At 39.6% G+C, this 10,920-nt stretch overlaps 1 protein-coding gene across 1 annotated transcript; it reads right to left on the bottom strand.

Annotated features, from left to right (window-relative positions):
- Positions 1–5,284: 5,284 nt before the first annotated feature.
- LOC133867846 (patatin-like protein 7) lies at positions 5,285–7,142 on the bottom strand. Its single transcript, XM_062304610.1, has 3 exons — positions 6,151–7,142; positions 5,852–5,914; positions 5,285–5,772 (listed from the first exon to the last, which is right to left on the bottom strand). The coding sequence occupies exons 1-3, from the start codon at positions 7,069–7,071 to the stop codon at positions 5,494–5,496; spliced, it is 1,263 nt and encodes a 420-aa protein (XP_062160594.1). The 5' UTR covers positions 7,072–7,142; the 3' UTR covers positions 5,285–5,493.
- Positions 7,143–10,920: the final 3,778 nt, after the last annotated feature.

Below are 10,920 nucleotides of genomic sequence, written 5' to 3'. Positions count from 1 at the left end.
TTATACCTCTTGTAGTCAAACTGCTTCCTCTTCTAGTACTCTCCCTTCCTCACTATAGAATCCACTTTTGTCTCACTAAGATCATAAGAACCAAACCTCTCTTACTCACATTTGGGTGTCTCAGCCATTGGAGGAATGAAGGAATGAAGATGTGAGTCTTACTCGTCGAGTTGGGCCTTTAAATAGGCAAAAATATCAGATACTATTCATACTTTTTCGGACAAATTAATTGGCTCGTTCATACAAGTTCACGTCAGAAGCTAGTCATTCCAATGCTTTGGTGACTAGTGGAGATATTACCTCATTCAGACGCACTTTAGTTAGGTTGCATTTAATTGTCCATCACGTCCATCAAATCTACATGTGACTTAAATCTGAGCCATTGATGTGGTCCTCATTCGGACATAATATTTACCTGTCCGAATGCGACTCAACAAATTTGTGTTTTTCAATCTTCCCAAATGACTTGTTCAGACATGAGTTTCTACTCGTCTGAACGAGGCATTCTGCGTCAAATTTTCTAAGTTTCCCAAAGTCATAATTTTGACTTCTAATTCTCCCGATGCCATAGGGTCAAGCCATACTTAGCTTAATTTCGTTAGTGACACATGTTTCTATTTATTTTTCTTTAAGCCTTTAAATTTTTGAATAAAATTCTTATTTTATTCTCGGGCATTACATGATTAGAGCCTAAGCAAGATAGCCATGTAACCTATTAAGTTATATTATGGACAAATATATTTGCATCTTTTAATGTACTTTTTGTGCCACCTATTGACTTCAACTTGAAAGTAAACTGTGAATGTCAGAAACAAAGAGTTGGGATTTGCGAGTCAACTGAGCAGGTGTAAAAGCGTTTCCTTTGCCTCTCCAATAGTGGGGTTGATGAAAGCACCTTTAGTTGTGTAGGAGAGAGCTCCAATGATCTTTAAAAATTGTAGCAATAACTACGAATCTCTAATAGCTACATTAAAGTTCTATTTGAAAAAATTGGGTTAAATACCTTTTTACCCTATGTGGTTTAAAGACTTTATTTTTTGCTCTTTATCATTCATTTTGTATCGTACATGGTACCTCTTTTATGGCTAAAGATAAAGATGGTACCTTCGTTCAACTTCCGTCCAAAAATTGACGGAAGTCCATGTCAACACCTATAAAAAGTTGCCATGTGTCCTATGCCCATTAAAAATAAAAATTAACAATAAAACAATTAAAAAACTTAAAATATTAAAAACATTAAAAAAATAGAAGGGTCGCTCGAGCCACCCCTATGGCCGGTCTAGCCACCATGGCCCTTGGGGGTGGTTGGGCCACCCCCAAACAGCAAAATGAGGGTGGTAGAAACAACCCCCAAGAGCCTTGGGGGTGGATCTACCACCCCCACCCTCGTTTGGCCTGGGATGGGTTTAACAACTTCCAAGGGCCAAACCCTAAGACAATTTTGATTTTTATATTTTTGGCCTTGTGGGGGTGGCCGAACCACCCCCAAGAGCTCGAGCCACCCCCAAACCAGCCGGTATAGGGTGGCCTAACCCACCCCCATGCCAAACGGAGGTGGCCAAGCCACCTGACAAACGTCAAATAGCCGTCACATAAGAGTGATGACGTTATGGAGAACCTAGAGCATCTTTTGGACAAAATCATATAGACGTTAGATAGAAGTCATGATGTTGCCTGCCAATGTCAGAAAGGTTAGCGATAAAATCCTAGAAGCCCTCATGACGCCAAAAATGCCATCATGACACCGCATCACGAACTGCATGATGGTGAAAGCATTTTTTTGTTCTTTATAACCTCCATATAAATAGTTAAGTATGCCCACTTTATGCTTTTTAGGCAATAACATTGAGAATACCCCATTAAGCCTTTTCTAGAGGTGATCTTGCTTCAATCATCCTTGTCCCAAGAGAGGATTTTTAAAAATCTCATAGCTTTCTCTCTCTTGGAGTTTGTTCCTTCAAATCACACCATACACATCCTTCTACAGCTAAGAAGTCTACCGGTGGTCGATAATGAGAGGCACTCGAAAAAGATTGGCTAGCTGGGAGCTAGAGCAAAGGCAAGCGGGGAGCTTTTTTGTACAATTGTTCTATGTATTTTATACAGTTGTAAGTTTACTTTACCTGTATTTTAATATTTTTCAATATAGTAATCTCTTGGGTTTGGCTACCTCAAAGTGGTTTTACGTTTGAGGTGCTTAAAGGGTTTCCACTTTGTAACCAAATTCGTTGTGTTGATTTTGTGGTTGTTGAAAGAACTAAGGATCAAGTTCCAACCCAAAACAACCACACAATAGCAATAGTTATCATAAGATAAAATTATTGAAACATAAAGCACATAAACATCACAATTGCAAAATCAATCACACATCTAAAGGTGAAAATGTGGGTAGTAATAACCGCCTGCATCCATACCTAATCACTATCCGCATATGCGCATACATATGCGGTTTTAGGGCTTGCAAATGCGGTTAATAACCGTATCCGCATTCCCTTTACATATTTAATATATATAATATAAAATTAATTAAATTCACTAAAACGACATCTATTTGGATTCAGTAAGTTTAGGATCTTTAGGTTATGTTGGTTATTTTTTTTTTTTTTTTGCACTATAATTTCAAGTCATACCTCACTACATTTACTTTTTGCTTTTCTTTGAGTAATCCCAATCTCGATTACTCTATGAAATAGTGACCCTCTATGACTGATAATCATGAATTATGTAATAAGTGAAATCTTAATTTATTTAAGCTTGCATATAGATTTGGATAGTAATCCAAAATGGTTTGATGGTCACCATGGTAGACCGAATCTTAAAGATCCCTTACAAGTTTCAGATGGGCCAATCACAAGGTCAAAATCGAAAAAGATCAAGGAAGCAATGCAAGGATTGGTGCAACCCACTTGGGCCGAGTTTGCAAATTTATCGAGCAAGACCCCAACATTCAAGATGGGCTTGAAAGAAGAAGAACCAGCTTTAATCCATGTGATACAAGCGACAGATGGGGGCGGCATAGCCTAGTGGTTTAGTGCAGACTCTTTATTTCATTAAGTATAAGCGTGTGTGCCTATTTTTATGTTTCTATGGTTGTAGGCTTTTGAGCCTATTTATTTCATTAAGTTGACTTCTTTTATTAGCTATGGAAGTGTAGTTTAGGATGTTTTGGGCTTGAAGATGTTCATCCCATGTCTTTTATTTGATATAGGCCTTAGTAGGTTTAGGGTTTCATGGAGAGGTTTTAAAAAGACTTGTAGCCGCATTTGCTAGACAAGTTGAATGTGAATGAAGTTTTTGTTCTTCATAGAAAACTTTTCAGTTTTCTCTACTTGTTCTTGATTGAACTAAGAACTTATCAAAGGCAAACCCCTTTGTAGCATTCTCACCGAATCTAGGTTCTTGAAACAAGATTTCAACATGTCTAGATCTTCTTGACTTAATTCTTGGCTTTCTTGGGTAGGTTTCAATTTGATTGTGAGTTCAATGGAGTTTGATCCCACGGGTTCACATCATGGTCATTACCGCATACGCGGATAGCGGATAATAATCGCATTTAATAACTGCAATAACTGCGCGGATGCAGATATTCTAATAATCGCATCCACATTTTAGCCCCTACACACATCAACACAAAGATTTTGTTGTGAAGTGGAAACTCTTTGAGCACCTTAAAGGTAAAAATGCTCTGGAGAGCCAAACCTAGGAAATCACTATAATGTAGAAGACCAAACTATAGGCAAAGTAAACTTACAACCCCTTGTAAAATACTCTTGATCTATTGGAAAGCCCTCTCCCCTCTGGCCAATATTCAACAAGTGTCTTTCTTTACTGACCCACCGGTAGACCTCCTTGCGGTTGAAGGATTGTATGGTGTAGTTTGAAAGAACAAACTTTGAGAGAGAGAGAGAGAGAAAGCTACAAGCTTCGTACAAATCTTTTCTTGGCTCAACAATAATGAAGCAAGGAATCCTCTCAAAGAGGTTTTAAGGCTCAAAATGGGTTATAGGCTTCACAAAGTCCAAGAGGAGGAAAGCATCAATGGCTCTCAACCAAACACCTCTTGGGTCACAATGGAGAAGCAAGAACACCTCTTTAGAAATTCTCCAATCTAATTTTCATGCTAGGCTCTCCAAATAACCCAAAAGGGCATCATATTCTATATTTATAGATCGGAAAAGGTAAAGCTGAAAACGTTGTGAAGGTATAACCGCTATAGCTTTTGATTCCAACCTCCGATGAAGGCAAACTCAATAGTGTTGGAAAGCTTATTCACAGATCTACAACCTTGGATCTCACAAGATTGTTCCAATTTAGACGTTTACTAGGTCAAAACTGGCTCTTAATATTCTACATATACGTCGTGGCGTCATGACGCTTCAACAGCCCGTCATGACGCCCAAGAGATGAAGTTACTGTAAAAATGATGTCATGATGCCAGTTTATATCCTAAAACCTGTCATGACGTCCAAATGCTGTCATGACACTCAAATGACGTTCAGGTGACTCTCATGTGATGTCCAGGTGTCGGATCTCTCTAGTAGAACACTTCCATCAGTATGTCCAAGTGACATGAGATCTTTGGAACACAAAAAGACTCAATTTTCCACACCAAAACACTTAAGTGATGAAGTTTCACAACTAAAGTTTTGAACACCAAATTAGGCCAATTTTTAAAACGTACCAGTTGTGTTTGTTGTGGAGATTTTATTTCAATGATTGTCTCGCCCTTTTTATTGTGTGAGGAGGTTGAATTGGGGGTTTGGAACCTGATCCGTGTTCTTTCAATAAGTTGGATTGCATTAATTTGGGAACCTTCATGGAACTTTTTGTTTCCTGCAATCCATATGGTATCTAAGGCCTGTACAGCGGGCCGATTTTTAACCGGATCCCTTCAGCCATCTACCCACCGGCATGGGATACGGGATGCCCATCCTGCTATCTACCCATCTGTAGGTGAATAGTAGATTTAAGGTAGGCCGGACGAATATTATCTACCTCCGTCTGCCCATATATATGTAATTAACCTCAACTCGTTTGGATTTTGTTTTTTTTGAGCAAAGTTCGAGTTGAACTCGAGCTTTGTAAAATTTTTTCCAAGGGGGAGCTCAAAGAGAGGTGGTCAAGATTGATCCAAGCTCAAGCTCTGGTATAGTTTAACTTGTCGAGCTAAGCTCGAATAGCCAAAACTTACTCAATCACCCCAATTAAATGAAAATGCAAACTACTCAAAGCCGAGGAAAAAAAAAATAAAAAAATTACAAACTAGTAAACTGCCCAACAAAAGTAGCAATCATTGATTTAATATAATTTTAAACCATCAACAATATAGATTAATATATCTGATATTTACACACAGGTAGTGAATAGGAATAGGAAAAATGAAAAAATGTAGGTGCACTCAGAAACTCAAATCAGCTCAGACTCGGACGTGTTTGATTCACCACGAGCGGCAGCGGATACATATTCATAACTCAACTGATTAAATTTTTAAACTTAGGCGCAGGAAGATAGAGTTGATAGAGTAGTGGCAGAAGACGTTCTCGGGGACGGCGAAGTTTGCTTCAACACCACGGTGGGCAAAATGCTGGTTTTTCTCCTCTCTTCATCTTTAATTACGTCTCCAGCAAACAGTTCTAGCTTCTCCAAATTTGTGCTCTCGCCCATCTTCCTCCCTTTAAATAAAACAGACTCCACATTTTTCTGTGTTAACATATTTTCTGTGATGCCCAATATATCCCTAGGCTTCGGCGTTTTAGCTAGACTGCCATTTCCCTGAAATGTTAATTATATAATATAATTAACCACTGGTCTAGTTTTAACTTCAAGTTTCAACCCAGGTCTCCGTACGTACCTGAATGCGAACATAATTACTTGTCCGACACTCGCCAAACGCCAGTGAAACTGCTTGGTCCACCTGTAAATTGAAATTAAATAAATACAATGATTAGCAATATATATATTTATACATTGAGTCAAACATGCGTTTCATAAAACTACAAGTCGTAAAGAGTTGTAGATCTGAATAAATATATATCTTTTTGACCTTCTTTATCTTTGGTGTTGGACTTGTTTTTGCCGACCAATTAATGTATTTCAAATACGAAATAAAATATATATGAAAAATGTATTATTATTATTTATCTTTTGTACCATGTCGGCAGCTCCTTCTCCGGCTATCCCTACAAGGCCAGCGGGCGGCCTTCCAACACCACTTTCAGACTCTCCGTTTCCCAAGGACACGACCAGCAGATCCTCTACTCCTTTACAGAGCGGAAACTCCAGCTTGTTATGTAGCACGTGCGTAATTGCCGCAGCCATCGGATTGCTCATCGCGATTTCACCGCTCACGGCCACCAACCTCGTCCTCCGGTCCACCGACGCTATCTCCACGGGCCGCAACGCCGAGGTGGCAGTGCACACGTCCCTCATCTTGAAATCATAGCCGTCCATCTCCAGGGCATCCGCGCGGGAAAAGAGAAGCGGCGCGTTGGTGGACAGGTCGTGGCAGGGTATCAGAACCGACTTCAAAGTGTCCTTCAGAGTGGACTCTCCGAATGTTTTACGTAAGAGCCTCTCCGCCTTCGCCGGCCGGATAATCCGCCCTAAAATCCCCGACGGCGACGACGGGAAGATCTTACGACGGTTCCGGACGAGGAACTTGAGGGCCTGGTCGGCGGTGAGCAACGGGGCGCCATCTTTGCCGCGAGTGAAGAGAAGGGCGGCGAGGATTCCGCCGGCGCCGGATCCGGCCACGACGTCGAAAAAGTCGGCAATGCGGGCGTCGGGGTTGGAGGATTTGCGGCGGAGGGAGGCCTCGAGGCGGGCGAGGGAAGTGGCGGCGAGGATGCCGTCGGTGGCGCCGCGGCCGTCGATGGAGAGGATCCTGACCTTGGAGGCCGGGTTGTGTTTGCTTGATTTCAAGTGTTGGGAGAGCTTTGGATCGGGATCGGGATGGCCGTAGTCGTAGCCGCCGAAGAGGAACTTGTTCTCGAGGACGGAGAAGATTTCATAGGTAAGTTTATCGACGTCAATATTAAGCATGGGGGATGTAGACACAGACACTGCCGCCATTGCTTTTGCAATTTGATGTAACTTTTAAGAGAGGGAGAGGGCTAGGAATGCCTTTATATTGAATGGGGAGGCACTGGACTGCCATATATATAGGGTGGTGTGAGAGTCGGAACGCATGTACGTGCGCAGACCTTTAAGCGTGTGTATTTTTTTTTAATGAATAAAATGTCCGAGACTTATCGCAGAACATTCTTGTTTTTCTTTTTTAATTAGATTAAATGGGTTACTGCAGGATCTCTCGCCATTAACGCTTCTTATTTAAATGAATATGTTATTTGTACATACTTTTTGTACATATTTTATATATATATTTATATTTGATATGAGACATATGTATATGAGATTAAAAAAATGATATTTATACACAATAAGAGAGTCTCACGTACCCATCTCACATGAGTTCGACACCATTGTAAGTATGTGTACAATGTGTATATAAGGTATGTATGCAAATAACATAATTAAGTGAGATGAGTCCCACATATATGCTTCAAAAATCAAAAGGCCTACTATTTATTTTAGAAAGCTATTCAGACCTTCCAAATGATTTTGACGCCTATAGCCACGGGGTATTTATTAGTAGCCGACACCAAGTTTATATGATAGTTTGGTTTTTTATTTTTCAAAAAAAAAAAGTTTTGTAGGTTTTGTTCATTTTAGACAAAGTTAGAACAATAAAATTATAGCAGACGCACATCCCCCGGTCTTCCTAGCGCTGGAAACCCAGCTATAACCCATATCCTCCGGGGCCATGAACATCCTCTTGCAATAAAATTTGGAGTTGATGTAGCACTGTCAACCCCACCATAACCAAAACATTGAACAGCCCCACTAGGAAGGGCAACTTGGAAGTCGATGGAGAAAACCGTGAGAAAATTACATGGAATCATGCTAAGAAGACCCATCCGCTATCACCTCGACAAGAGGCCGATGGACGGATGAGTGCACGCTTTGACCAGCTGCAAGCCAAATCTGAAGAAATTGTCAAGAAGGATAATTGTAATAACTCTGCTACCGTCGAAAACATCCTCCAAGGAACCAACCTCCCTTTCATCGAGGAGGTCATGGAGGTGGCCTTCCATTCGAAATTCAGGGTTCCTCAGATTGATCCATTTGACAGGTCCAAGGGTTGAGGATACGACAACAAAACATACAGAGCCCATGTGACTCTCCAGGGAGCCTAGGATGAAATCATGTGCCGACTTTCTGTAATACCTCAAAAATATTTTATAGAGTTAACTGAGCTTTGGAATGTCTAATGGGTTTGATAAGATTCGTTAGGGATTATTGGAAGTAAGAATGTTGACTTTTGTTCATTGTCGAACCTTCGAAGTGGGATAACCAAACGTTCTAGTCAAACCCTAATGCCGAACATTCAATGTTGGAAGTCCGAATGTTCGCTTGTAACCCTAATGTCGAATGTTCAATGTTGGATGCTTGAACTTTCGAGTATTTGTCGTATGCTACAGTCGACTGAATATCAGAAAGTACAACCCACACATCTAGTATATATGTCAAAAAGTACACCGAATGTTCGACTAGGGACCATCGAATGTTCGAAAAAAACTTAAAATAGTTGGATAAAACAGTACACCGAACATTCGACGTTTGGCAAAAATGTGTAAGAATATCTCATCTTTATCTTCAGACACCCCTGGCCTAAATATTCCACCCCTTGCCCCTTTCACCTCATTTCCACCACTTCCTTCAATGTGATCCTAAAGTGAGGGTGCGAGAGCGTTTTGGAGAAAGAAAATGAGCTTTCTTGGTTCTTGTTCTAAGGAGGTAACATTCCTAGCCCAACTCTTTTCTTAAGTTGTTGTTATGGTGTTTAGTTAGTTTTCATACCCTGCTTTATAGTTTTGTATCTCTAGTTGGTTTTTGGTTTTAATACTATATAAGTCTTTGATTAGTAGTTTGATAAGGTTTAACGTACCAAGTTCTGCATGAATGTGTTATTGAGGCTTAGGACTCTTTTAGAAATCATATTAAGACCTTAGGACTTGCTTAGATGTGGTTTTGTGACTTTTAATTTCAGAGTTGAGATTTTATCTCAACACTGAACTTTCGATCTTGCATTGGACGATTGTTTAATGTCAAGGTTGAACATTCAAGCCTTTTATCCGAACGTTCGACCAACAGGAAAAAAAGAAAAGAAGAAGCCTATTTTGAGCATATTTAGGATTTAGGGCTTGTTTAGCTCGAGATTAAGATACATAACAGGTCTTTTCTCAGATTTGGAGGTTGTAGAATTCTAGGAAGATTACTCGGTGGAAACTCATGACTCAAGTGAGTAAAAACTCACATGGATACTTGTTATTATATTTTTCCCACATAGCATGATTGTTTTGTGTACCAAACCTGCATGTTCATAACTCATATGAAACACTTTTTATTACTATGAACTCTATTTTGTAAAATGAGTGATGAGTAGCAGAATAATGAAAATGATGAGTTTATAAAAGCATGCATGTAAAAGAAGGTGCATATTAAATTGCATTGTATAACATGGTATACCGGTACGTGTGGGATAACGGCCATGAACTTACTATACAGGTTAACCCTATGATCAAAGGTTTATTTATTTTTATGTTTGGCTTTGAATCCAATGGTTATTTTGTAATCGGCGCCCCATGTTTGAATGGAGGTCATGGTTACGGACGTTATTAGCAGCTTGGGCCGCCCGAGGTCGAACTTGGTCAGGCTGCTAATGATGGATGGTAGCGTATAAATTAAAGGCATTGGTGTTGTATTACAGGTCTCGCGGGACAACGCCAACCTTACCAGGAAGGGGTTAATAATATCTTGGGTATACCATATAGTGTTGAGTTATGATATAATTATCTGATTGCAGTGTATATTATACATATACTTCATTCATAATGATATTGTCAAATGATAACTGTAACCTTGCATTGCTACATATAATTTATAAATAACTGAGTTCACTACATGATAGCTTGTCACCATGTGTATTATTACTCACTAAGTTATGGACTTAGACTTATATTTTTTCCACCTATGACACATGTGTTATTTTATAGTTAGGCTACCTTCAAATGTTGGATTTGAGAGGACGTTGAGTCTGATGCGATCGTTTGGAGTAGTGATATTGATCTGGTTATGCTTGAAGACTGATTGCAGGATTGTGAAGATCACTCATGATAATTAGTACTTTTAGGTGATGTTGTAGGCTTAGCATTTGAGGCTCAATTGTGTATTAAGGTTTAGTTTTGATATTTTATATCGATGATTTGTATAGAGTGATTTCAGTTAATGTGATGACTCTTGGTATATGCTCTGGTAGTAATTAATGTTGATAGAATATCTTATGTTTTCGTTGCGTGTAGTATTCTTTTTTTGAGGAGTAGAGACCTCTAAGTCTCATTCCTTGTGGAATGGGACTAGCAGGTAGGGGTGTACAAGCAGGACGGTTATTACCTCTAATAACCGCATAACCAAAAATAACCGCAGCTGGATAACCAGAGTTGCCTAGGCTGGTTACGGGTATCGGTTATAGGGATTGACAAAAGTGGTTAATAATCAGATAATTGGTAACCGTATTTACTGCTAGTTTTTATTTATTGGCTAAATTCTGTCAACAAAAATGCTCCATATTAGGGACTCTGTATTTCAAAGGTTGTCAGAAATTATATTGCAAGAATATTTATCAAGAAATGAAAGGGCTAAACAAGGCAAGATGTGTAGTGTATTTCTCAAAGAAGGAAAGTATGTGCTGAAGGAAATGTTTTGAAGACTTTACAGAAACAGAAAAGTCAGTTTCCCTACAGCCCGTCCGGACAGCTAGAAGTAGCGTCTGGATGCCAGTCGCAGAAAGTCAGTGTTCGA

The sequence above is a fragment of the Alnus glutinosa genome, chromosome 5 (assembly GCF_958979055.1).
Source record: "Alnus glutinosa chromosome 5, dhAlnGlut1.1, whole genome shotgun sequence".
NCBI lineage: Eukaryota > Viridiplantae > Streptophyta > Magnoliopsida > Fagales > Betulaceae > Alnus > Alnus glutinosa.
The sequence above is the reverse complement of the archived record's forward strand: the minus strand, read 5'-3'. Positions and strand labels throughout refer to the sequence as shown.

Bases quoted from the DNA above. Each gene is read 5' to 3' on its own strand.
- LOC133867846 (XM_062304610.1), bottom strand. From the start codon at position 7,071: ATGGCGGCAGTGTCTGTGTCTACATCCCCCATGCTTAATATTGACGTC. The intron at 5,915-6,150 runs GTACAAAAGATA...TTCAATTTACAG, and splicing joins GAGAAGGAGCTGCCGACATG to GTGGACCAAGCAGTTTCACT. The intron at 5,773-5,851 runs GTACGTACGGAG...TTAACATTTCAG, and splicing joins GTAATTATGTTCGCATTCAG to GGAAATGGCAGTCTAGCTAA.